The sequence below is a fragment of the Camelina sativa genome, chromosome 10 (assembly GCF_000633955.1).
Source record: "Camelina sativa cultivar DH55 chromosome 10, Cs, whole genome shotgun sequence".
NCBI classification, from domain to species: domain Eukaryota; kingdom Viridiplantae; phylum Streptophyta; class Magnoliopsida; order Brassicales; family Brassicaceae; genus Camelina; species Camelina sativa.
This window is the reverse complement of record NC_025694.1, coordinates 11,642,072-11,668,358: the sequence shown is the minus strand read 5'-3', so window position 1 is coordinate 11,668,358 and position 26,287 is coordinate 11,642,072. Positions and strand designations below refer to the sequence as shown.

Below are 26,287 nucleotides of genomic sequence, written 5' to 3'. Positions count from 1 at the left end.
ATCTTCTTCCTCCGGTTTGTTTCTCACTATCGAGTGTCCCGTCGAATGCGATCTAGAGAACTTCTCCGGCAAATTTTGTTCCTTTTTAATGCTACTGCTCTGTCCTGAAGACGGCCAAGTATCAATCGGTGTTGTTGTCTGATGATGACGACGATGAACGTCTTCTTGGTCGTCGCTAGTTTCTTGAATCACATCGATGATCATCTCATCCACGGTAGGCTTTGGGTTCTCCGGTGGAGGAGGAGGATCAAGATCTCGGCGACAAACAGGGCAAGTTCTGTGAGATTCGAACCAGAGATCGATGCATTCTTGGTGGAACACGTGGTAGCATGTTGTCAAGAGACGTAGCACGTGATCTCCGTCGAATTCAAGAAGACAAATGGCGCATTCGAGGCCGTATTTTTCTTCTCGGAGATCTTTGACGGAGGAGTAAGGAAACGTGGGAAACGAGTTTATGATCCGAAGGTCGAGGCCAGGATTTACCGGTGGAGCTTCCGGTGGCTGAAGGGGATTATCGGCCGATCCGGTATCTCCACCGTGGTGGAGACGCCAAGCTTGTACCATTGTGTCGAGGAAACNCTATATTTATAACCAATACCACAACAAGAAGAAAAAAAACTTAACTAATTAAAAAAAAAAAAAGTATATATATTCCGTTTTCTTCAATTTTCAGATTGTGTTTGAGCGGAGACTTCACCAAACCGGCGATGATCATATCCTCTGTTTCTAACAAGTTCGGCGAACGTTACACAACTCTCTGTCTGGCTATGTCCTCTCGTGACCTTAATCTTGACATGTTCCGGTAATCTCAATGTATACTTATCTTCTTCCTCCGGTTTGTTTCTCACTATCGAGTGTCCCGTCGAATGCGATCTAGAGAACTTCTCCGGCAAATTTTGTTCCTTTTTAATGCTACTGCTCTGTCCTGAAGACGGCCAAGTATCAATCGGTGTTGTTGTCTGATGATGACGACGATGAACGTCTTCTTGGTCGTCGCTTGTTTCTTGAATCACATCGATGATCATCTCATCCACGGTAGGCTTTGGGTTCTCCGGTGGAGGAGGAGGATCAAGATCTCGGCGACAAACAGGGCAAGTTCTGTGAGATTCGAACCAGAGATCGATGCATTCTTGGTGGAACACGTGGTAGCATGTTGTCAAGAGACGTAGCACGTGATCTCCGTCGAATTCAAGAAGACAAATGGCGCATTCGAGGCCGTATTTTTCTTCTCGGAGATCTTTGACGGAGGAGTAAGGAAACGTGGGAAACGAGTTTATGATCCGAAGGTCGAGGCCAGGATTTACCGGTGGAGCTTCCGGTGGCTGAAGGGGATTATCGGCCGATCCGGTATCTCCACCGTGGTGGAGACGCCAAGCTTGTACCATTGTGTCGAGGAAACACTTACAGAAATAGAGAGTGAAGAAACCGATGAAGAAGAAGACGAGGAGGATTACGGTGAGGATCACCGTTAGAGGAGGTGTAACGTAATGTTGTGGCGGAGGTGAAGGTGGCAGAGGTGAAGGTATTACTGTCGACATTACGGTGGCCGGAGACTGATTATCTCCGCCGTGAGATTTCTCATATACCAAAATACCAAAAAAAAGAAAAATCAAGAAAGCTAGAGACAGATAAATTTTTTATTTTTTTTCCTAAGGTTATTTACGTTATATTGATATTTTAGAGTTCAGTTTTATTTGGTAGTGTGTGGAAAATTGTGTGTTTGGTGTGAGAGAAAGAGTGTTAGGAAGTTTTGGTTACTAAAAATAAAAAGTGTGTTTTGGGTTTTGTTATGTTTGTTTGTTTTGTTTGCTCAATGCCATGCATTTGAACGAGTCGTATGTGACATTTGTTCTACGCTAATCCACTTAGTCCTTAAAAATAGTAATTTTTTTATATTCAAGTCTTCGTTCATAGAGTATAGTCAGTTGTTAATCTATATAAACTATACTCACGTTATAACAAGCAAAATATAGGATTTTTGGTCCATGGCACGTTTCTCGGTTCATGGCTTTTCTTTCCTTGAGAAAAATTCGTTGTGTAACTTTAGTCAGCACAATAATGTTACTACGTAACTAAAGATCGCGGAAAAATTACAATGGCATGCACTGACGTTCAAGAGCACACTACGCTTTGATACATACTATGTAACTTTATGCTTCTAAGATCAGTATTGTTTTGAGTCGTTTATAGAGTAAAAGTATATCTATAGAGTAAAAGAGATCGTGTCTTTTATTCTTATTATATGTTTTGAAAGAAAACCACATATTCTGACATGCAAAGACAGTTGTTAAAAATGTAAAATGTTGAAGCGTTAGAATTTTGACATTCGTTGGAAGGTTTCGTATGTCCAATTTAAAGTGTTTTTTAGACACAAAATAGTCTGTCGGGTCAGGTTTCATCTGGCTTTGGTTCACACTGCCTGTTCAAATGTTATAGACCGATGACCGATCATTCCAATCCATTTCACTCAATAGCCCATTCTCTTAGTCATGTTTCTCCAGTAGCAGTCCTATTTCTTCCTCTTTGAAGCTAGAATTCATCCAGTTGAATAAATTTCTTGATGTCATCAACGGTGATCTCCTCATCAGAAAATTGAAACTTAATGATGTAGTCTTTATGGATTTAATTTGATCGAGTACCTTCAATGGTTGCGTGTTCGATCTCATTCATTCTCCAACATTCCTTACTAAGCCTATTTAATATTGTAAAACCACTTCAACTATGGAACTCAGATCAGGTTCTTTAAACAACAAAACACACAAAGTTATTTTAGTGACCATTGAAGGTTCCGGAGATACCAATATAGTTTACATTTTTTTTCTTGTAAAATCGGTAATCACTAATCTTTAATTTGACCTTTTGTTATTTTAGTATCCTTAGTTAAGTCAAGTGGCTAGTGAGTTTACAAGCTTTAACAATGTGAAACAAAACGACAAAGCTAAATATACATATTTTTAATTATACATATTGAGAAACCTTATCTTATCTTATCAAAAACAGAAAAAAATCACCAGTTGTAATGGTAGTGAATCCAAATCTTCCAAATCTCACAAATAAAGACAAGAAAACGAAATGTCATTTTGCGTGATCGTGTTTGATCTTCCACAATTATTAAAATATTGATACTATAGACATCCCAAGCTTATTAGACATGCAAAAGTGAAATATAGTAGTGATAACTCTACAACAAATTTAATAATATTGACATGTGTAATGTAACCTTTTTTTTTAGTACAAAATTACAATTTCAATACTAGAAGCGACCGCCAATGGTATTCATTAAGTAGCCAATGGGTGATAAGGGTGTTTTCGTAGTTCTATAGATCTTAGACTCAACCCCAAGTACACAGACTCACTGAATCCACCATCTCCACCACGTGGCAACCATAGACCAGTTCGATCACGCTCTTCTCGTGCACATGTGTTGACTAAGCTCGTAGCTGATTCGTCCCACCTAGACGGTCATCGCATCGGACGGCTGAGATAATGCCAACTTTAAGTGTATCACACGAAACAGAGATATATAGCGCGCAAGAAAGTCAATTGATCCAACGGTGGATATGAGATCAACGTCAAAGGATCGTACGGTAGAGATGAAGTTATAAATAGTATTAATTGGAATATTAATTATCATCACTCTCAGAGATCGGAGAAGAAGAAAGGAAGCAAAAAAAAAAAATCCAAGTTGTGATGAAATCTCTACTGATGAGAACCGGTTCGATGCCGGTTCTTAATAACCGGTTTGTTTCAGGTGGCTCGTCGCGGAAGAACATGACGACGACGACGACACCTATCATCTCCAGGAACAACTCCGTCGAGTCGTCATTATCCAGCTACGGCGAGAGATTCGCCGCCGGAGGAGGAAGGAAGATCTCCATCGAGGTTAAATCTAACGTTGGGATTCGTAGGGTGTTATCGGAGAGTGATGTGATTAGATCCGAGAGAATGCTAAAGACTGTTGGATCTAAGCCTTCGCCGTCGCAAATCCCGGAGGATGATGAACCGGAGGAGGAAGAAATTAGGTTTTCCGATGGTTGGGGATCGTTGATCTCCGGTGGTGGTGGTGGATCTGGTTTTAACGGCGGTTACGGAAACGGAGGAGGAGGCGGTTATGAAGATAAGAGCAAGATCGGTGATTATTATCGAAAGATGTTGAAATCGAATCCTAATAATTCGCTTCTTCTGATGAACTACGGCAAGTTTTTGTACGAGGTTAGTCATTTTGTGAATTGGTGATTTAGGTTTATGATTGTTATTTAAATTTGGGATTTGAATCTTTTCACAGGTGGAGAAAGATGCAGAGAGAGCTCAAGAGTATTATGGAAGAGCGATACTGGCGAATCCAGGTGATGGTGAGGCTTTGTCAATGTATGGTAAGTTGATATGGGAAACGAGCAGAGATGAGAAGAGAGCTCAATGCTACTTTGATCAAGCTGTTAATGCTTCTCCTGATGATTGGTAAATATATATAATACTACTCATTTGGATTCTTTGATTACTTTTACTGAATCTCTAACTTACTTAAGAATCTAAAAGGTTTGTGATGGTTGTAACTTTGCAGTATGGTTTTGGGATCGTATGCACATTTCATGTGGGAGGCAGAGGATGATGATGATGAAGAGGAACTGATGGCTGCATCACCAGCTATGGTTTCTGCAGTTTAGAATGAAACACAGAGACTAACGCGAACAAGTGGATGAAGAAGAGTAATGGAGTCTTAAAATTATATGTTATCAAAGTATCTAAACCTTTAGTGTATTTTCGCTGTCTTTTTGCTAACTTTTGTTTTGGTTTAACTTACTACAACTATCTTGTAACAACCTCAAGAGTAATAAATATATGTATGTGAAGGAAAAACCGATTGTAAGAATAAAAGAGCTTTTGTAAAGCATTGTATAAGTTTGAATCTTGTAGAATTTTTGAAAACTTGAAGTGGATATAATTCGTCGATGATAGAAGAAAAGAGCAAGTCTTTTTATGATCATCATAATCAAAAGAAACTACTAAGAGAAACAAACTAAACAAGATTGAATTTGAAACCTACTTAACATGTGTCCCTCTCTCTATTTATCTAAAACAAAAGCTAAATTTAAGAGAAATGGTAAGGAGAAGAAGATGAGAGAGAGTAAGAAAAGCTCAATCTACATTATAGAGATAATTCTGATGGAGAGATGTGTGTCAAAAGGAACAAAGAGAAGCAAACCCGGTCATCAATCCGACTCAAGGAACCATCTATTTATTGATGATTCTGGCCAGGCCCAGGCCACAGCGGGTACATCGTCATAGGCATTTGTTGAAGCGATTGAGGTGTTGAGTTTCCAAATAGCCCATGACTATTGTTGTTGTTGTTGCTTCCACGGTGCAACGGGGAATTGCTTTCGTTTTCCTCTGACGACTCGCTCGAGTGTTGTTGTCCTTGAGATCCAGGGCTTCCCAGTCCTCCACCACCAAAGCTCAACATATTGGCTGGTGCTGAAGCTGGCTCTGGAGTATTCTGAGCACGCCCTACGCTTTGTTTCTGCTTCTTTCCATCTGGTACAAAGCTTCCGACAATGACCTTTATAAAAAACACGAATCAAAAGTCAGTATCTTGAAACACTTTTGTGATTTTTTTAACTCGAGTGTAAATAAAAGGATAAGAATTTGAGTAACCTGGACTTGTGATCCAGCAACTAGCATTCCAGCAACAGTTCCACCCACAATCCTGCCATCTTGTCCAGCCAGCGACACACTCAAGTTACCACTTTTGGTCACAGTACCATTACTCTCAGAATTCAAGAAAGAACCTGACAGAGAAATGATTTCATATCGGCCCTGCAACAACACAAGATTAAATTCCAGCTCCCTTGGATGCTCAAATCAGGCCAAGAGGCAAGTAATGCACAAAGGACATTAGGTGTTATACCTCAAACTTAACACATCCACTAGGATTGGTAGATTGACGAAGCATCACATTAGATACAGCTCCTGTAGCTGAGAGAATACAGATTGCGCGTGGCCCTTGGTTCGTAAACGCCAATACCTTCATAGCTATGTCCTGGAATAGATTTGAAAGATCATAACTTTAACCAAAGAATCAGGCATAATTACTCAAAATCCATTCAAGATTTACTACAACAACACAACACATTACCTCTCCAGTTTTAACTTCAATGACATGAGGTGTAAACCCAACTCCTCCTGTTCCTCCTGCTCACAGACACACACACACAGACACAAAACCCATTAAGTAGAATTGTAAACAGTGGTTTTGATTTTAACAGAGAAAACAGAGAGAGAGAGAGATAGATCGAGTATACCTAAAGCGTCGAGCTGCTTCTTACCGGAGCCAGGAGGACGTCCCCTGTTCCGTTTAGCAGGTGGATCGGAAGAGTTAGCATTAGCTCCTCCACTATCACCACCACCACCAGCTCCTCCTTCGTTTCCACCACCACCATATGAATTAGAAGCTGAAGGAAGAGGCGAAGTAGGAGCCAAACCAAGAGCAATGTTATTCCCACCACCACCATCAGCAGCATACTTCCTAGGTCTTCCACGTTTCTTCTTGACCTGTTGTTGCTGCTCGATCCCAAATCTCATCGAATGCTGTTGAGCAGCGGCAACAGAGGAAGGCGATCCGTCGAATCCAAGAGAATCAAGAGTCTTCTGATCCATCTGTTGCTGTGGCTGAGGATGATGGTAATGATGCTGATGCTGATGCTGATGTTGATGCTGTTGATGAGGATGAGGTTGATGCGATGGGATAGCACCGAAAGGTGATCTCTGATGCATAGCTTGAGATGTAGAGGTGTGACCCATTAAAGCAGCGGCGGCGGCGGCGTTAGGGTTTCGATTGTAGGAATTGTGGTGACTCATTAACATCCCTGGCGGTGGTTGTTGTTGTTGTAGATGTTGCTGCTGTTGTTGGTGTTGTTGCTGTTGTTGTTGGTGGTGGATTTCTCTGGAATCCATTGGAGAAAGAAAAGACTCAAGATTTGTGGTTTTTCTCAGAGACCCAAATTTTTTTTTTTCTGTTTTACGAATGCCGAGAAAAGAGACGAGAAAGTGCAGGTTTTTGAGTTTTAAGCGAAAGCGTGTGAGCTAGCTAACAACTCTCTCTCTCATCTCTTCTTGAGTTTTCTTCATCATCAGAGAGAGAGAGAGAAGAGGGGACGATCTAGTTAGTGTCTAATTTAATTATTATTATTTTTTTTTTTAAAAGTGAATTATTAATTAATATAAGTAATTGAGGAGGTAACAAATCTTTAGTTTAGGGTTTTCAGTTTACAGGAGATTTAATTGGAAAACAAAAAAAAAGAAAATCTAAAGATATGATTTAGTTAGGGTTTTGTTAAAATGTGAATGAATGTGTGAATAGAGAGAATTTAAAGAGGATCGAGAATAAGTTATATACTTTTTTCTAGTTGTAATGTAATGTACTCTTTTGGATTTGGTGTTCTCCTTTTGACTCCAGTTCTGTTTTAATAAATGTTTTTTTTTTCAATTTTAAAATAAAAACAAATACACATGAATTAATAAGAGAATAATGTAGGATATATATAATAAATTACTATGTAACTAGAGATTTTGGGTCTGACTGTAGTGTGTGTTTGGGAAATCAAAATCAACTTGGGGTTTGTACTTTGATGTGTCAGATTTTTTTTCTTAAGTATAAGTATATCCTCAGATCTTAAAATAAAAACAATCACTACTTTGAAAATGACAGCAGCTTATTTTGACCATTTTGTCCTTCTCTTGCCTCATCTTTTTAAGAAAAATCTATTAATTCAGAATATCACAAATGTGATAGATTCCCAAATTAATTGTGACAAATATTGAGCTTACTAATTTTTAAATGCTATGCGACATAGATAGAAAAAAAAAGACCCACTGCAGTTGGAATATAATGTAGCAAAATTATATTATCTGATATAGAAACACAAATCGAAAATTTTAAGACAGAATATACAAAACTGATATTAACAAAAGTGTAAATATCCAACTTCTTTTTGTGTCTAAAGGAATATAAGTATTTTAAAATTTTAAATGTCATACTGAAATCAATTTAGCATCTAAAAGCGAACCCATTCGACTGTGTTATATAATCCAATCTTGTCTCATACAGACTCCAATTCAAAGATGTGATGATCTGTATTTGGTTTTGGGGGATAACCAATGATTCAGTGAGCAGAAAGCACAAAACTTTTTTATGTTGTCTAGCTATCGACTAAAGTGATCGACTTTATTAGACAAACAAGCAATAAAAAAAGCACATGTTATCAAAAGTTTACGCCATGCGCGTACCTTAAGAAACCGGACACGTAAACCCGATGATGTGAACATATTGGTACCTGAAACTAGAAAGAGGTTGAGACAGAGACCACGAATTAATGCTTTTAAAAGTATTTTAGATTTTAGAGTTTAACTAACGGATGGTTCAAGTGACCTGAAACTCCATTTTGGATCAGTACTGGTCTTCTCCAAGATTTATATTCTCCCATTATATTGTTGAGATCAATTCGACTTCTGCACTTTAGAGTAGATTTGGTTTGTTTTTGGAAACTTGCTAAATTATCTTAGAAGAACAGAACAAAGAAGGCACATTGGTTTGGTGAAGTCACAGGTAAGTTTTAAAACGTTGAGAAAGCAGAAACATACCTCATTGTATTATTTATAAACAAAGGCCCTATCTTCGCCAACCAACAGCAACTGTAACTTGTAATGTTGCATTTGTAACATGTTCAAAATCAGCCAACGGTTGATCTTATTTCATTAAGCTAACACAATCATACCTGAATCCCTCAAATCTAAACAGAACCAACATTATTATATATTTTTGGAATAGCGTCTAAGCTGGTGGACTTTTCTTAATGGGCTTAATTCTTACTAATTTAGCCCAAATAGTGAAGTTCCCATTTTTATTTTTCTTTCCAGTTTCGTGTGAAGATTTGTTGGGATCCTTTTGTCTGGTCTGATTGGGGAAAAAGCATGGAGGAGAAGTAGAAGTTGTGGTCTAAAGAAAGAGAGCAAGTTTGTTCCGATTTGTGCAAGAGTTTTGATTAGAATGGGTTTTTTTAAGAAGTTGGCTGGTGTGTTTGGATTTGGCCAGGAAGTGTTGAAAGATGACGATGATGATGATACTGGAATCAATGATTCCGGTGACGTTAATCAGCCGAGATTTCGTGAAACTGGACTACCAAGGAAAGGATTTGGAGTTCCAGTTCAAGTTTCTGTTGAAAGTTCCAATCTTGCTCCTCCTCTTCTTCATCCTTGCGCCGCCGGAGACGGTGGTATTCAGGTTTGAACATTCTCACTTCTGGAACTCTTGCTATATTAGTGGTTGATTGTTTTATTATACTGTGGATTCTAATTATAGCTATAGAGTAGCTTTGAACTTGATTAGTAAGTTCCATGTTCATGTACATGGATCATGTTTTTACATATTTCTCAGCTTGACTCTCTTTAGCATAGTTTACAAAACTGATTTCGATATTCTCTCTTTCTGCTTTAGCATTATTGCATTATTGCTCGCTCAGAACCCAAATCTCCAATTGAACTTTTGAGATAGGTATCTATCCTTCACTGGCTATTGTAATAGAAGCAAAACTAAACACGTTCACATTTCACTATTCTATGACATTAGACAACGACTTGGTATCGCTTCTGTTTTTATTGTTACTACTCTGGTTTGCTGTTACTTGATTTCTAATGTCAGATTCTCTAGCTGTATTGGTCACTCTATTTAGTACTTGGTAGTGAAGTTTTCTCAGTTAAGAGCTTGCATTGTCTTCTTGGATATGAATGCTTCTGTCACACACTTATATTATTATAGCTCTCTCTCTTGTGTTGAATTAGGGACTAAGATGGTATACAAAACGGCTAAGGGTTGATGAAGATGGAGATGTTGCAGATGAGTTTTTGGAAGAGGGCCGAGACAAACCGACAAACGCAGAAGATGATGATCATAACTGTAATAAGAATATCCCAAGACTCCAAATTAAACGCAAAACGAAACCTGCAAAAGTAAGAAGACTAGTTGTGTCTTGTGATGGGAAACTCCAGCAGTGTATTGAACATCAAGGGAGGTTATTTATAGTATGAATGATTCTGAAACACAGAGAGGTTTAGGACAGGTTTCTGTTTCATCAGCAACTAGGGATTGAATGTGTAAAGAGGAAAGCAAAACAGACGTATTGGCGAGAAAAGGGCAATGGTCAGTTAGCTCTGTATGTGTCTTTGAACTATATTCCAAGTTGGCTTGTCGAGTCTGTACAAACTGATTTGATTCATCTGATTTGTTTTTATCGGAACTCTCCATAAGAAAATTAGTACTTCATATCTACTATGAGAAACGAGAGTTTGACAACAACATTTGAACAGGCCTAGTGCCAAAGGTTCCATTGACCATGCGAACAAGGAACAACAATGGTAGCATTTGTTTCCATATGAATTATATGAATCCAGTGCATAAAGAGAGATCCTGGAATTGTCATTTTTCAGCGCATGTATTTATTATGGTTCTAACTTCCAATGGAACAACAAATCCTTTTGTTTTTTTGGTTTAATCATGAACCCATCTTTTTTGATATTTGTATTGCTAATGCCTAATTTCATTTCCCTTCCAACTATCCATTTTCTGCCACGTGTGGAGATCTCACATGAGCCACGTGGATAACACACGAGAAATCTGAAATCTCAAAAAACCCAACAACACGGGAACAGCTGTTCTGTTGCATCGAAAGATCTATTACCTCTACAAATAATTTCACTACAACGAGATTGGTATTTTTATTTCGAGAAAAATGCCAAAAAAAATCTCATGTTATTTTTATTTGGAAGTTTAATATTCAATGGTTTTGTATTGGAATAAAAATGCTTCATATATTTCTTTGATGCTTTTTAAAACATCATGTTATATTAGTTTGTTGAATCAAGCATCCGACTTAACAGACGTTAATTTGATTAACGGAATCTCTAAACCGGATTAATTAAACCAAGCACGTGGTTAATTGGTGTTAATCGAAAGACAATAATACCTTTAGTTATCTCCCCCAAATCGATTTGCTCAAACCCTAAAAACATAATTCCCCAATTTCTTTTCTTCTTCGTCGTGTGGGTTCTTCTTCGAACAACTTATGGATCGAGTGATGAGTGAAGGCGTTTGTTTCTCTTGATTGGGTTCAGTGTTTTGGGCGTGAATTCTGAGAGTATCGCGGAGATGAGGTATGTCGATTTCAGGTTTTTAGGTTTTGGGTTATCGTCGATTGCAATTTTGGGGGTGATTTCAATTCTTAGGGATTTTAGGGTTCATAGATTCAGATGTTAACGATTGGGTGGGTGAAATCGTTCATAGATTATATTATTTTTGATTGGGTGGGTGAAATCGAGATCAATTTAGGGTTCATAGATTTCAATTCGATTTCTGTTTTTAGGGGCTTGTATGTACTAATCATGAATGTTTTCATGTTCTGTGTAGTGCTTTCGAGTGTTTGAAGTGCAAAATACATTATAGAGGAGATGTATCAAGCAATGAGCAATCATTCGACTACATAGGAGGAGATTCGAAAGACATGTTAGTGGATCCCGATTTGTTGACATGATCTATCTTCAGCGAGTTTTGCGTAGAGAATGAAGTGTATGGTGAAGTCGAAGATGTTTGGTATAAGATTCCACATGAGGACATAAGTTCAGCAAGATCAATTGACAAAGACAAAGATGGTGGGATTAGGGAGTTGTGTTGTGAAGCTGTTATTGGTGGTGAAGTCGATATATACATCGACAATGGAGTTTTTGTATCAGAACCATTCCCTCTTACAAATGACGGTGTTGGTGAAGATGTTGCAGCTGAGTAAGACGGAGTAGAAGATGATGCTGAGCCCAATCACCATGGTGAACAAAGAACCAATGAGGAACAAGTTCAGCAAGATGATGGGATAGATCCAGTAGAAGAAGGAAGGCATGATGATCCTCGGTTTTCAGTCTTTTTCGAAGAAATTAACAATGGGAGACAAGATGATGAAGCAGCGGGTAGGGATGAAGCAGCATGTGATGTGGAAGCAGCATGTGTTAATGAAGCAGCATGTGATGTGGAGGAAGAAGATGGAAATGATGATGAATTTGAGAGGCAATGCTTTGATGCTGAGCGTCCAGATCATGTGATGGACACAGACGATGAATGGGATGCATTTGATGAAGAGGAAAGGGTGACATCAAGAGCTAAATACACCAAGGATAAAGAACCTTATATGTGGTTATTGCAGAAATTTCACAATGGCGAAGAGTTCAAGGATCAGCTTCTGCGGTATGTGTTGAAGACAAACTACGATGTGAAGCTGTGTAGATGGGGTTCATCAAAGCTGGCCGCTATATGTAGCCATGAGAATTGCAAGTGGAGGATATACTGCTCAGCTCGTAAGCGCACAAGTAAGTCGATAATTCAAACTTATGTCAATACTCATAACCATGGTCAGAGTGGGAAAGCTAAGATGTTGAAACAAGGAGTTATTGCGAGGATGTTCAGAGATGAAGCAAGACGAAGACCAGGATTGAGGTGGACTGATATCAAAGATGAGATAATGATGAGGGACACACTATCAGTAGCTAAGTGGATATGTCAAAAGGCAAGAAGAATAGCATTAGATATGGTGATAGAAACCCAAAAAGAACAATTTGCGAAACTCTGGGATTATGAGGCTGAGTTGAAGAGGTCAAATCCGGATACACAAACATCGATTGTCACCATCCCTCAAGCGTATGGTAAGCAACAGTTTGACAAATTCTACATTTGTTTTGATGCCTTGGAAGTCTTGTTGTCGACCCATCATTGGACTTGATGGGTCATTCTTGAAATGGGAACTAAAAGGCGAGATCCTAGCGGCTGTTGGGAGAGATGCAGATAATAGAATCTATCCTATTGCTTGGGCAGTAGTTAGAGTGGAAGACAATGACTCATGGGCGTGGTTTGTTGATAATCTGAAGAAGGATTTAGATTTGGGGTTGGGGAGTGGGTTGATTGTGATTTCCGATAAGCAGAAGGGGTTACTTAATGTTGTTGCTGACTTGCTTCCTAATGCAAAACATAGGCATTGTGCTCGTCACATATATGCGAACTGGAAGAAGGCACATGGTGACTACTCCCATGAAGGTTATTTCTGGGCAATTGCATATAATCCAGTAGAAGGAGATTACCGGTTTAACATGAGAGCTCTGAAAGCTTATGATGAAGCTGCACATGATGACTTGCTGAAAACAGAACCAAAGACGTGGTGCAGAGCCTTCTTTAGTGGTCATTCTAGTTGTGAGGATGTTTGCAATAATTTATCTGAGAGCTTCGACAGAACAATCAAAGATGCTAGGAAGAAGCCAGTTTTAAATATGCTTGAGGATGTTAGGAGACAAGCAATGAAGCGTATTTTGAAGAGACGTGATAATACTGGGAAGTGCCAAACTAAGTTCCCACCTCACATCATGGCAATCGTTGAGGCCAATCACAAACATGCCAAGTTCTGTTCAGTTCTCAAAAGTAGTGAGAATGTCTACAAGGTGATAGAAGGAAGTGGTAGCTTTGTGGTCAACCTTCTGCATAGGAGTTGTGCTTGCAACCAATGGAATCTCATAGGAATACCTTGTCCCCATGCAATGTATGTCATAACCGAGCATAATCGTGATCCAGAAGAGTAAGTTTTGATATTCACAGAAGCTAGTCATACATTGTTTAACCTGAAAACTGACCATCCTTTTTACACTGTAGCTATGTCGATAGACATTTTCTGACAACTGTTTGGCAAGCGAACTACAAAGACAACATTCAACCTGTGAATGGAGAAAGATTGTGGCTTGGAACAGATAAAGGAGCTATTGAAGTACTTGACAAAAGAAAAAAGCGTGGGCGTCCTAAGAAGTATGCTAGGATAAAGGAACCAGGTGAATCATCAACCAATCCGTCTAAGGCTACAAGGGAAGGACAAACCGTAACTTATACAAATTGCAAGCAACCAGGTCATAATAAAAGCACTTGCAAAAATCCGGCTGTACAACTAGCTCCTACACGCAAAAGAGGGAGACCAAGAAAGCGACTGGTAAGTATAGTTATTGATTCTTTCTCTTTTATTACAACTTTCTGGTTGTGACATTTTAGCGTTTTCATAGGATAATTATGATCCATGGAGCATACACAATGTACCAAAGAGGTGGCAGCAAGCTCAAACCCAGTCCACTCCAACTGTTTCTCAAAGTCAATCCATAGAACAACCTCAGCATTCAAGTGCTCCAGCAGCTGGTAGAGGTCGTGCTCGTGGACGTCCTCCTGGAACTAAAAATGGTGAAGGCAAAGGTCGTCTAAGAGCTCGTGGTAAAGGTCGTGGCAAAGACAAAGATGAAGCTCCAAAACCTCATGTTTTCTTTATGTCTCCATGGACTGATAAAGTCTTTGATGTTTGGCAACCTAAAAAAAACTAGCTCATGTATTATAGGTTCTGATTGATTAGGATGGTACGATGATGTCTTTAGGATGGTTTTTTGGTGGGATCCTTGTTTTTTTTGGTGTGGGATTCTTGTATGTTCTCAAACTAAACGGTTCTTTTGGATCAATGGTACTGATTTTTAGGAAATATCCATTGCAAATAACATCAAACAGAGATTCACCATACAACAGACTAAACGAAAACAACAATAACAAACAACAACTACAACCCAAAATAGCCTTCTACTTTCCCAATCCTAGTATCATTCCAATTACTGCAATGAACCCTCTCCAAGACAGCACGATGAACTGTCGGAGCATTTTCTCTCTCTCAGAAGCTGTCATAACTTCATTTTCAAGGTGATTCTTCTCTTGCTCGTATTTGTTTACTAATCCAGTATGCATCGTCGTCGTCGCACCACTCAGACCATGTTCATTCATGGCTTTTAGAGATTCTTTAAGCAGTTTGATTTCATCTTTCTGATGACGAAGCTCATCTCTTGCTTCTAATAAGCTAATCTTCTGCCAACCATACGGCTTCTCTTCATTTGCCCAACCAAAGAACCCATGAACAGCACATCTGTAGAATCTTCTTCCTGGATTATCATTTGTCCACGATTTTACAACAATAGTCGCTTTTCCACAATGGCAGATAGGACTCCCACAATGTCTCCCTGAATTTGCATCAGACCCAGAATTTTGACTCATCACTCGATCCATTGGTTGTTGGATAAAGAAGGAAGGCGATGAAGAAGATAATCAAATTGGGAAATTTAGTTTTTTAGGGTTTATTATCTTAAAACAATTTGGGAGAAGTAACTAAGGGCACTAGTGACTTTCGTTTAATCCCAATTACCCACGTGTTTGGTTTAATTAACTCGGTTTAGAGATTCCGTTAATCAAATTAACATCTGTTAAGTCGGATGTTTGATTTAACAAACCAATATAACATGATGTTTTAAAAAGCATAAAAGAAATACACGAGCCATTTTTATTCCAATGCAAAACCATTGAATATTAAACTTCCAAATAAAAATAATATGAGGTTTTTTTTGGCATTTTTCCCTTTTTATTTCTATTCTTGGATTTTTCTGATATCTTATTCCAACACAAAACTCGATGTTGAATGAAATTTTTTACCCAGAATCGTAAATAAATCTTTTTTTTTTGTCAACAATCAATTATTTTATAAATAATTAATTCTTATATACATATAACATATCCCAAGATACTATTTGGTTTTCTTAGATTACGGCGTTAAACGAAGTTAAAATCCATTATGTAAAATCGTATTTTTAAATTTACAAAAACTATTCGTAGGTTTAAAACTAAACCAGCCACATAGAAGAAGAAAAATATTACACTATTTCCCTTCCAACAAGTCCATTTAAATGAGCTGTATATCAAACCACAACTCTCAGGTCTCAACCCGTGTCATCATTAATATTGTTCACGTTTTTATTTCTCTTTTGGCAGAAGATTACGGTTTGAGTTATATTTTTCGTGAACGTACGATTATTAACAAATATTTCCTCAAACCAAAGCTGAAAAAACTACTATTTAGTGTATCTTTTCTGTTTTGTTTCTTAAACTGATCTTACCAAGTAAACGTGGCAATAATTAATCCTCGCAATGCAAAAATCTATCATCTCTATAATATATTTCTGACAGTTCGAGATCTGTTGCTTAATTAAAAGAAAAAAAAAAGATTGTATCGTAGCATTCAATGATTTTTGTTTTGTCGTTCGAAGTCATCAATTTACATGGTGGTTTCATATTTAGGGGTTAACGTGGCTTTTAATTCATATATAATGTGAATTTAAACACAGTTTATAAAAATAAATTGTCCCCGTGCAATAAAGAGAAGGTATACATGTGTTATGTGTCAACGTTGGTACGACTTTGAAGATACAAAAGGTCAACTTTAGTTGAGAGTTGAGACAGTGAAAACTTGTTTTTGACTTTCTTACATGTATCTCTCCACAAGACCACAACTATACAATATTTCTACAAAAACATTTATGACAAAACAAGAAAAACAAATATTATGTTCTTTAAGCTGTTTTTGTTTGTTTGTGTGAGTTTTAACGCTAAATTGTAATTGAAAAATATATGTATAATCTCTTTTTATTGTGTTATTGAAAATAGAAAATCGAGTAAGGGATTTACATATCTGATCTCTTTTTAGCCTAACATAATACCTCATATATTCTTGGTCCGTCCATAACTAATTCTCAATTCTCGCTTACATAATCAGATTCATACTTATTTATTTTATTTTGTTAGATTGATGTAACTAAAAGTGTATGTACCCACTTGTGAATTTTATAATCTACGAGGATGTACAACGTATTCGACTAAGATCTAGGGGTTGGAACTATCTATTTAACAATAGGTCCTTAACAATATTAGTACTAATTGGGTGACACATGTATATAATTTATACGAATGGTTATCTCTTAGGATACTAATTGGATCTATAAGTTTATAACGAATATCATTATGGAACGTTTGTTAGTTTAATATCTTTTTCAATAACTTTTGACTTATTTTGTTCGGCCTTGAGAAGTCGAGAGAAAAAAGTACTCTTTAATTTAATATTAACATCAATAATTGCAAGTCATGTGAAACCCATTTATTTAATCTTTCCTCACTGGCCAAAAGAGAACATTATTTTTGTACAAGTAATTATGTAAAAGCCAATGTACATATAGACATAAAATAAAACATCACGAGTTTTGTATATTTACTATTTTGATTACAAATTATACTACCAATACAATAATTATATATAACAGTGAAATCATAAAAATCTCTTCGAAAGAATAACATTACGTGAGATATAAAAATTAATCATTAAGCGAAACCATTCAAAAAGTTTTAAAAGTCTTTTCATATATGTATCTTAAAAATGACAAAATATCAAATTTACACCCTTAATATAATCGCCATTTTGTAAGTCACACGACACGTAATTCTTTTTAATTACCAATCGAACCTAAAAGAGATTCTCGTAGTTCAACCAACACTATCACACGTATTAACTTGTTTTCCTCTGGCCGGCTATATAGTTAATGCATCGCATACGCAAACCATAGATCCATCACTCTATATACATATGCATATATATATATATATATATACACAAAGAGCTATATATAGAGAATACACTAACAACACATTCTATTCTTGTATACTCTTATTACAAAACAAGGAGAGTGAGAGAGAGAGAACCACTTTCTCTCCCTCATCAAAATGTCCAACAAGGTTCACGTAGGGAGCGTGGAGATGGAGGAAGGTTTGAGCAAGACGAAATGGATGGTTTTAGAACCTTCTGAGAAGATCAAGAAAATTCCCAAAAGGCTTTGGAGGGTCGGAAAAGATGATCCGAGGAGAGTGATACATGCCCTTAAAGTAGGTCTTTCCTTGACACTTGTCTCTCTGTTATATCTTATGGAACCTCTCTTCAAAGGCGTTGGAAGCAATGCTATTTGGGCCGTCATGACCGTTGTCGTCGTCCTCGAGTTCTCTGCCGGTAAATTTAACAAAATATTTCATTATATATACACATTCAATTTAAAATCAAACATATATAGTAATGTAATTAGTTTGTTAAAAATAACATTTTGATTAATTTCTTGAGTCTTTAATTAGGTGCAACGTTGTGCAAAGGGCTTAACAGAGGATTAGGGACACTTATCGCGGGATCTTTGGCATTTTTCATTGAGTTTGTAGCAAATGATTCCGGAAAAGTCCTTCGAGCTATCTTCATTGGCACTGCTGTTTTTATCATTGGTATACAAAGTTTCCAAAATATATGTACCCATTTAATGCCTTTCTTGTTGTCCAAATTGGAGTCTCTAACCATAAAATAATCTCTAAATTTATAGAGACATCTTTATACAAAATCTATATAATAAAAATAAATTTACTGACTAATCTATGTTCTCTTTGTAATATTTCAGGGGCGGTTGCAACATATATAAGATTTATACCATACATAAAGAAGAACTACGATTACGGTGTTGTGATATTTCTCTTGACGTTCAATCTTATAACGGTGTCAAGCTACCGAGTAGATAGTGTGATAACCATAGCACATGATAGATTCTACACTATAGCCGTTGGTTGCGGAATCTGTCTTTTCATGAGCCTTCTTGTTTTTCCGATTTGGTCTGGTGAAGATCTACACAAGACCACCGTTGGTAAACTCCAAGGCCTCTCTCGCTCTATAGAAGGTATGTAATTCCCGAAAATATAACATTTTAGTGTTTCTCAATCAAATTATTAATAGATTCATCTAGTCAAATTATACATAGTTGATATATTTTTATAATTATATGTGTGTAGCATGTGTGAATGAGTACTTTGAGGAGAAAGAGACAGAGAAAGAAACATCAGATTCAAAAGACAGAATCTACGAAGGGTATCAAGCTGTTTTGGATTCTAAATCCACTGATGAAACACTTGTAAGTATTTATATATATATGTCTATATGATTATCAAATATTTCAAAGATATCTGTTTTTTTGTAAATGATATAAATATACGAAACTAAAAATGATAATTCAGGCATTATACGCAAATTGGGAGCCAAGACACAGTCTACGTTGTCATAGATTCCCATGTCGACAATATGTTAAAGTTGGAGCTGTTCTTCGTCAATTTGGTTACACTGTTGTTGCTCTTCACGGTTGCTTACAAACTGAGATTCAAGTAAGGCTAATTACATTAATAACAAGTAATATTTTTGTTGGTATGAACTTATAAGTGAAAACTAATTTTTCCTATATTTGTTAAAATTAATTATGTTTTCAAGACTCCAAGATCTGTTCGCGCGCTTTTTAAAGATCCTTGTGTAAGACTAGCCGGAGAAGTATGCAAAGCTTTGACGGAACTCGCGGATAGCATCTCCAACCACCGTCACTGTTCACCGGAGATTCTCTCCGATCATCTTCACGTGGCACTTCAGGATCTTAACTCCGCCATCAAGTCTCAGCCTAAACTCTTCCTCGGCTCTAACCTTCATCGCCACAACAATAAACAACAACACGCCAATAACAAACACCCAAACGGTACCGTTTCGCAGCGCAACATCAGCAGCATTGGAAAAGATCGAAACGGTGACGTTTCTTTTAACGAAACCGGTACACGTAGTAAAGTTACAGAGTCGGGTTTACGCCATGGCCAAAACGGAGCCGTTTCACTCTCTAGCTTTAGAACTGACACATCAGCTTTAATGGAGTACCGGAGATCGTTCAAGAACAGCTCTGAGATGGCGGCGGCGGCGGGAGAGAGGAGGATGTTACGGCCGCAGCTGAGCAAAATCGCGGTGTTGAAGAGCCTCAAATTCTCGGAGGCTTTGCCGTTCGCGGCGTTTGCGTCCTTGCTGGTGGAGATGGTGGCGAGGCTTGATAATGTGATCGAAGAAGTCGAGGAACTGGGGAGGATCGCAAGTTTTAAGGAGTACGATAACACGAGAGATCCGACGGCTGAAGATGTCCGATGCGAAAAACCGGCGAATGTAACGATCAGTGTCAGCGCCGCGGAATAAAGCAACGACGGCGATATATATAATTTAGTGTTTTTTATAGATTAGATTAAACCGATCGGTATAAAAGGATCGATTTGATCCGGTTTGGTATGATTCGGTTTTCAGAATTTACTAATAAGAAAATTATTATTTTTAAGTTGTTTCTTAATTTCAGTTTCTTGAATAAAACAATTTTGTGAACTTGAGAGGTCTCTGTTTAAGACAAAAAATTAACTTCATAAGACCGATTCTGGTCTGTCAATTTTTATTATGGAATTAAGTGTAATAAAAAAACTTGAAGGGCCCAACCGGGTTCGAACGGGTGACCTATTGATCTGCAGTCAATTGCTCTACTACTGAGCTATGGACCCAATTTGATATTACCCTAAACTGTTAGGTATATTTATATATATACTAAGTACAGTTTCATAAATCATTTACTGTAATAAATATTTTCCAAAAATGAGTTTGTCCGCAATATTAATTGGAGGGCTCGTAACCTAGTAAGAATAATGTTTTTTTTTGAATTTTAGTAAGAATAATAATCAGAACAAAAAAGAGTGCATATGAAGAACAAAACTATTAACTTTAAAAAGTCATTTGTCTGCTTCTATTTTTTTTGTAAATCTATATTAACATTTTTGAAGTACATTTTTCTACTCTTTATGTTAAACTAATTAAAAAAGTATTCACTACAAGTTTGGACAAAATAACAATTAACTAAAATATTTCTAAAATGGCAAAAATAATTTATTTCTAAAATATTTCTTCTAAATCAATTTATGGAAAACAAAGGAAACAACTTTTAATTCGTTATAATTATACTTTTAATTCTAATATAATTGGTAAGTTGTTAATATTTTGTGATCTTAACATAATGTTTGTTTTCCCAAAATATTACCAAGTCGCATAAACATATGGTTAAGAGTTTTTTTTTTTTTTTGGTTAAAATTTATATGGTTAAGAGTTTATTCTTAAAATATATCATGTGATAAATGATTAAGAGTAATGCGGATGTTTAGCATATTTAAATATACAAACCAAATTTTACTTAACTAGCAAGATTACATTAAGATTTATTCTTAGTAAACCTAAAAACCTATTTGCCAATCAGCCGATTTCATTTTTCAGTATAAATATTGTACGGACATAACAAATTCATTTCACCAAAAACTCACCATTCTCTCTTTTACTTTAGAACCAAAATCTACTCTTAGAAAGGTAAAACAGAAGTATCCTCTCTATATTTTGTATGAAGTTTGGTGTAAAAGTATAAGTCTCATTAATGAATAAAAACTGTGATACAAAGTGTATTTATACTATCTAGGAGTATATTAGAATAACTAGACAGTATAGAGTGATAGGGTCCCGGTTGTAGATGCGAGAGTCTGAAGATGTTGTACTAGCTCTAACTGTTGTGGTTTTCGTAGCGCTGATGGTTGCATACATGAACGGGTTTATCAATCTGGTACAGCTGGTTTGTTTCCTGATCAGCGTCTATGGTCCATACATGTGAGGTGCATGTGATCCATCCAAGCCATAGGTTATAATTTATATATTATTATAATATTATAATTTGTAAATAGAAAAATGATGATCTCTCATCTATATATAATCATCTTTCACCTTCCTTTATTTTATTTTCTTGTTTTTTTTTTAATTTTATTTTGGGTGTGTTTTGTTTATTTGTAAAAAAATGAACCATCTTCTAGGATGATGATGCAGCAAGTACTGTTGTAACTATGGCTTGAAGAATATATATATAATGAAAAACGGTTACCTATATTAACATTTTTAAAGTACATTTTTGTTATGTCCTTTTAGTTTTGTTTATTTAAAATTTTATTTACAACATTAACCCTTCAAAAGTTTCCAAAAATAACATTACTTCAGATTTTCTTTCCTAAATATTTTACATTCTATTTCAACTAAAAAATTACAACAAAATCAATATGGAAACACAAAATATGATATATTTAACTACAACTTCTATTGAGTATTGAAAATATTATATCTATGAATCTTTTGCAAACCAAGAAAATAATAATTTGATTCCTATTTTGTTTTAAAAAACCTGTGAGTTTTGATTCTTAACGTAAGGAAAACTTTGATTCACATTTATTTAAATATTATAATTAATATATAAACTTAATAAAATTTTAAAATATTACGAATATGTAAAATTAAAAAAGTTCAAAATACTATATAATAGATGGGTTATAAAGACGACTTGTTGGAATTATTTAACTATCATTAAATTTGTGTTAACACGGGTTAAATCCTCATTTTATTATTTGTCAACAATATTAATATTAGAATATTTGACATATAAAAGTAAGTTGATTTAACTAAAATTGTGTAAAATAATTAAATCATTAGGAATAATGTGACTTAATCATAGCATATAAATAACTTATTATGTATTTAGATCCCTTATTTTTTTTTGTTATAAAAAAATTAAAAATCAAAATAAAGTCTCACACTAAACAAAACAAACTAAATATAACAAACAAATAGTCATGAAATATATTACGGGTTAAAAATGAATACAAATATTTAGCTAAACAAACGGTCGAAAAATTTAGTTATTCTTCTATTTGCAAAACATCAAATATTTAACAAAAAAATATAATATAAATATAAATAATAATAAAAATTATATGTACTCGCGGGTTAAAATCTAGCCATTAGTTATTGTTGTTGCATGTGTTCGTGGATGTTTTAATTTTTTTTTTGAATCCTCAAAATCCAAAGAAAAGATAGAAGAAGAAAAAAACAAAGGACATAGGAATTTAATCATTTATTTTGAATCCGATCTAGATACTATTAAAAAACAAAAAAAAAAACATGAGACCTTAAAATAAACACTAAAAAAATATATGTATATGTGACCCACGGCAAAAAAAAAAAAAAAAACTTCTTGGGTTTAAGAGTATGAAATGAAATTGAAGGGCCAGACAGATTCAAGGCGGAACTCAGGTTTCAGTGTTGGGTTCGTCATTTTTCTTGGTCAATTTTAGTTTCAAACCGAAGAAATGAATGGTTTCTTTTCTCAACGTTTGCTCCAAATTCTGCATTTCTCTGATTTTAAAGATGAAACCTTTTTTTTTTTGGAGCAAGGAGATGATGGTCTAAAAGATGGGGTCGGTGGATTAGAGATTCTGTGTGTGTGTTGTGTTGTTGGTTTCACTTTTCTATGGGATTCACAGGAGTTTATGAAGATCTGCGGCCATGGTGGAAGATCGATTTGCCCAAGATATAATGAACGCGAGAGTGGAGAATTGGGGTTTTGTAAAATCAAGAGCAGCAAGATTGAGTCTTTGAGTAACGATATGAGGGTTCGAGATCAGTCCGTGAAGTGGGCGGATTACGCCAGTCTGTGTCGTCGCAATCACAAGATTGTCACAATCAGGTACATGTCTCACTCTCGGAACCTTGCCTTAGCAATATTAGGCCTAAGAACTTGATGAAAAACGTAGAAATGGCAGTGTTTGATGGAATTGGTGTGTACAGTTGGGTTGCTCGTGTTGAGCGTTTCTTTAAACACAGTGGAATTCAGTCTTGGAGGATCATCGAGATGCATCATTGAATCAATATCAGTCTCAACCTGAACTAGTTTCTGATGCTTTACACTCTGAACCGGGGAAAGTGAGTTCAGTATTGGAAGATAGAGAAAAGGTGGATAGACAGACAGTTAATTCACAAGATCATTAAGATGGTTGATGTTAATGGTGATGTTGAGAGGGTTGCAGGAAGAGAGAAACATCACGAAAACTTGTTCTGCACACAAGATGTTTTGTAAAAAATGTCTTTAGATAAAGACAAGCTGAAACAGAGAAAGAAGATGAAAGGTTTGAAATCATGGATGTTCAAGTTCAAGAACAGTTTCGAGGCACAAAATTCAGCACCAGAACAACTACGGTTTCTAGATATAGTTGCAGCTGCGAAAGGAACAAGAGACGGCTTGCATAAGCAGTGTACTTTGTGTGATAGTCATGAGCTGCAAATGCAACAGCAGAGAAAATGTTCTAAGTTCTGGACATTCAAATATAATAACATGGCTTTACGAGGAGAGAAGATTCTAATGAAGCAGAACCAGTCCACTCACAGAGGAAAAATCAAGTTTGAACATATTAAGCATGCTTGTTGGCTGATTCAATGTAGAGAACCTAGTTGCTATTTGTCAATGTTGCTTCAGAAATTCCAATTTGTTGTTATGGACTTCTCAAAATTCCTTCTTCCTGCACAAATACTGTATCTATGTGTTGGCTCCTTGCGCGAGTCTAGGGTGAGTAATTGGAGCCTGAAACTCCATGACTCTTCTTGTAATCACACACTTGTACATCCGTTTTTTCAGCTTGATGATGCCTAAGACAAGCTACATGCAGAGATAGTAGAAATGCTCTGCTTCCTTCTTCCTACACAAATACTCTATGTTATTGTCCTTTCGCCTTGTAAAATCTCTGACAATTACTGGAACAAAAGGTCAACTTTTCATTACAGTTATCTCGTATCGAACAGCTGTTATATATTATTTGGAATACATATATGGAAGATTTCTTTATCGATTGTTTCCTTGAAAACTAGTAGTATTACCTAAAGTTGGTTATTATTTTCTGTACCAATTCTATGATTTTGCTGTCTAATTCCATTTATATAAATGTATTTCCCATTTTATTCGTTTGAACATTTGTTTTCAGCTCAAATTCCTTATTACAAAGCTGAAGATGACACAACCCATTATTATTAAAAAAAAAAATAGAGAATATGAGACCCATCAAAAGGTACGTGATTAGATAGAATAATATCTTAATTAATCAAAAACTGAGAAGAGATAACATAAAGCATGAATTCTACAAGATCCGTCCGTCAAAGATAATTACTCTTGACGGTCGTTNTTCTCTCCGATCATCTTCACGTGGCACTTCAGGATCTTAACTCCGCCATCAAGTCTCAGCCTAAACTCTTCCTCGGCTCTAACCTTCATCGCCACAACAATAAACAACAACACGCCAATAACAAACACCCAAACGGTACCGTTTCGCAGCGCAACATCAGCAGCATTGGAAAAGATCGAAACGGTGACGTTTCTTTTAACGAAACCGGTACACGTAGTAAAGTTACAGAGTCGGGTTTACGCCATGGCCAAAACGGAGCCGTTTCACTCTCTAGCTTTAGAACTGACACATCAGCTTTAATGGAGTACCGGAGATCGTTCAAGAACAGCTCTGAGATGGCGGCGGCGGCGGGAGAGAGGAGGATGTTACGGCCGCAGCTGAGCAAAATCGCGGTGTTGAAGAGCCTCAAATTCTCGGAGGCTTTGCCGTTCGCGGCGTTTGCGTCCTTGCTGGTGGAGATGGTGGCGAGGCTTGATAATGTGATCGAAGAAGTCGAGGAACTGGGGAGGATCGCAAGTTTTAAGGAGTACGATAACACGAGAGATCCGACGGCTGAAGATGTCCGATGCGAAAAACCGGCGAATGTAACGATCAGTGTCAGCGCCGCGGAATAAAGCAACGACGGCGATATATATAATTTAGTGTTTTTTATAGATTAGATTAAACCGATCGGTATAAAAGGATCGATTTGATCCGGTTTGGTATGATTCGGTTTTCAGAATTTACTAATAAGAAAATTATTATTTTTAAGTTGTTTCTTAATTTCAGTTTCTTGAATAAAACAATTTTGTGAACTTGAGAGGTCTCTGTTTAAGACAAAAAATTAACTTCATAAGACCGATTCTGGTCTGTCAATTTTTATTATGGAATTAAGTGTAATAAAAAAACTTGAAGGGCCCAACCGGGTTCGAACGGGTGACCTATTGATCTGCAGTCAATTGCTCTACTACTGAGCTATGGACCCAATTTGATATTACCCTAAACTGTTAGGTATATTTATATATATACTAAGTACAGTTTCATAAATCATTTACTGTAATAAATATTTTCCAAAAATGAGTTTGTCCGCAATATTAATTGGAGGGCTCGTAACCTAGTAAGAATAATGTTTTTTTTTGAATTTTAGTAAGAATAATAATCAGAACAAAAAAGAGTGCATATGAAGAACAAAACTATTAACTTTAAAAAGTCATTTGTCTGCTTCTATTTTTTTTGTAAATCTATATTAACATTTTTGAAGTACATTTTTCTACTCTTTATGTTAAACTAATTAAAAAAGTATTCACTACAAGTTTGGACAAAATAACAATTAACTAAAATATTTCTAAAATGGCAAAAATAATTTATTTCTAAAATATTTCTTCTAAATCAATTTATGGAAAACAAAGGAAACAACTTTTAATTCGTTATAATTAT

At 36.2% G+C, this 26,287-nt stretch overlaps 7 protein-coding genes and 2 non-coding genes across 10 annotated transcripts in view; 3 read left to right on the top strand and 6 right to left on the bottom strand.

Annotated features, from left to right (window-relative positions):
* Positions 1–576, bottom strand: part of LOC104720271 (RING-H2 finger protein ATL29-like) — a gene marked incomplete at its 5' end in the record, with an annotated part of 2,510 nt that extends 1,934 nt beyond the window's left edge. Inside the window, one exon of the mRNA XM_010438203.2 lies at positions 3–576. Within this exon, the coding sequence (XP_010436505.2) occupies positions 3–576 (574 nt within the window). The remainder of the gene's footprint in view (positions 1–2) is intronic.
* Positions 611–1,822, bottom strand: LOC104718531 (RING-H2 finger protein ATL29). Its single transcript, XM_010436297.2, has one exon. It carries the CDS (start codon positions 1,536–1,538, stop codon positions 663–665), a length of 876 nt encoding a protein of 291 aa, XP_010434599.1. The 5' UTR covers positions 1,539–1,822; the 3' UTR covers positions 611–662.
* On the top strand, positions 3,637–4,918 carry LOC104718530. The gene is made up of 3 exons (XM_010436296.2): positions 3,637–4,212; positions 4,286–4,458; positions 4,562–4,918. Exons 1-3 carry the CDS (start codon positions 3,691–3,693, stop codon positions 4,662–4,664), a joined length of 798 nt encoding a protein of 265 aa, XP_010434598.1. The 5' UTR covers positions 3,637–3,690; the 3' UTR covers positions 4,665–4,918.
* LOC104718529 (AT-hook motif nuclear-localized protein 13-like) lies at positions 5,011–7,146 on the bottom strand. Its single transcript, XM_010436295.2, has 5 exons — positions 6,300–7,146; positions 6,134–6,189; positions 5,906–6,037; positions 5,653–5,814; positions 5,011–5,557 (listed from the first exon to the last, which is right to left on the bottom strand). The coding sequence occupies exons 1-5, from the start codon at positions 6,949–6,951 to the stop codon at positions 5,237–5,239; spliced, it is 1,323 nt and encodes a 440-aa protein (XP_010434597.1). The 5' UTR covers positions 6,952–7,146; the 3' UTR covers positions 5,011–5,236.
* LOC104718528 lies at positions 8,936–10,319 on the top strand. The gene is made up of 2 exons (XM_010436294.1): positions 8,936–9,277; positions 9,835–10,319. Exons 1-2 carry the CDS (start codon positions 9,044–9,046, stop codon positions 10,078–10,080), a joined length of 480 nt encoding a protein of 159 aa, XP_010434596.1. The 5' UTR covers positions 8,936–9,043; the 3' UTR covers positions 10,081–10,319.
* LOC104720269 (uncharacterized protein At4g04775-like) lies at positions 14,684–15,160 on the bottom strand. The gene has a single exon (XM_010438202.1). The coding sequence runs from the start codon at positions 15,158–15,160 to the stop codon at positions 14,684–14,686; it is 477 nt and encodes a 158-aa protein (XP_010436504.1).
* LOC104718527 (aluminum-activated malate transporter 12-like) lies at positions 17,573–25,667 on the top strand. 2 transcript variants are annotated; one of them, XM_010436293.2, is made up of 7 exons: positions 17,573–17,975; positions 18,095–18,235; positions 18,406–18,678; positions 18,791–18,909; positions 19,013–19,156; positions 19,260–19,412; positions 24,904–25,667. In XM_010436293.2, the coding sequence occupies exons 1-7, from the start codon at positions 17,696–17,698 to the stop codon at positions 25,483–25,485; spliced, it is 1,692 nt and encodes a 563-aa protein (XP_010434595.1). In that variant the 5' UTR covers positions 17,573–17,695; the 3' UTR covers positions 25,486–25,667. The 2 variants fall into 2 exon arrangements, with proteins under 2 accessions (XP_010434595.1, XP_010434594.1); XM_010436292.2 differs by lacking the exon at positions 24,904–25,667 and having other exon boundaries at positions 17,574–17,975; positions 19,260–20,176.
* On the bottom strand, positions 20,273–20,344 carry TRNAC-GCA. Its single transcript has one exon. It is a non-coding gene; the product is annotated as a tRNA-Cys (tRNA).
* Positions 25,764–25,835, bottom strand: TRNAC-GCA. The gene has a single exon. It is a non-coding gene; the product is annotated as a tRNA-Cys (tRNA).

Bases quoted from the DNA above. Each gene is read 5' to 3' on its own strand.
- LOC104718528 (XM_010436294.1), top strand. From the start codon at position 9,044: ATGGGTTTTTTTAAGAAGTTGGCTGGTGTGTTTGGATTTGGCCAGGAA. The intron at 9,278-9,834 runs GTTTGAACATTC...GTGTTGAATTAG, and splicing joins CCGGAGACGGTGGTATTCAG to GGACTAAGATGGTATACAAA.
- LOC104718530 (XM_010436296.2), top strand. From the start codon at position 3,691: ATGAAATCTCTACTGATGAGAACCGGTTCGATGCCGGTTCTTAATAAC. The intron at 4,213-4,285 runs GTTAGTCATTTT...ATCTTTTCACAG, and splicing joins ACGGCAAGTTTTTGTACGAG to GTGGAGAAAGATGCAGAGAG. The intron at 4,459-4,561 runs GTAAATATATAT...GTAACTTTGCAG, and splicing joins AATGCTTCTCCTGATGATTG to TATGGTTTTGGGATCGTATG.
- LOC104718527 (XM_010436293.2), top strand. From the start codon at position 17,696: ATGTCCAACAAGGTTCACGTAGGGAGCGTGGAGATGGAGGAAGGTTTG. The intron at 18,910-19,012 runs GTAAGTATTTAT...ATGATAATTCAG, and splicing joins AATCCACTGATGAAACACTT to GCATTATACGCAAATTGGGA. The intron at 19,413-24,903 runs GATCTTAACTCC...GTGGCACTTCAG, and splicing joins ATCTTCACGTGGCACTTCAG to GATCTTAACTCCGCCATCAA.
- LOC104718529 (XM_010436295.2), bottom strand. From the start codon at position 6,951: ATGGATTCCAGAGAAATCCACCACCAACAACAACAGCAACAACACCAA. The intron at 6,190-6,299 runs GTATACTCGATC...GTCTGTGAGCAG, and splicing joins GAAGCAGCTCGACGCTTTAG to GAGGAACAGGAGGAGTTGGG. The intron at 6,038-6,133 runs GTAATGTGTTGT...AATCTATTCCAG, and splicing joins TTGAAGTTAAAACTGGAGAG to GACATAGCTATGAAGGTATT.
- LOC104718531 (XM_010436297.2), bottom strand. From the start codon at position 1,538: ATGTCGACAGTAATACCTTCACCTCTGCCACCTTCACCTCCGCCACAA.
- LOC104720269 (XM_010438202.1), bottom strand. From the start codon at position 15,160: ATGGATCGAGTGATGAGTCAAAATTCTGGGTCTGATGCAAATTCAGGG.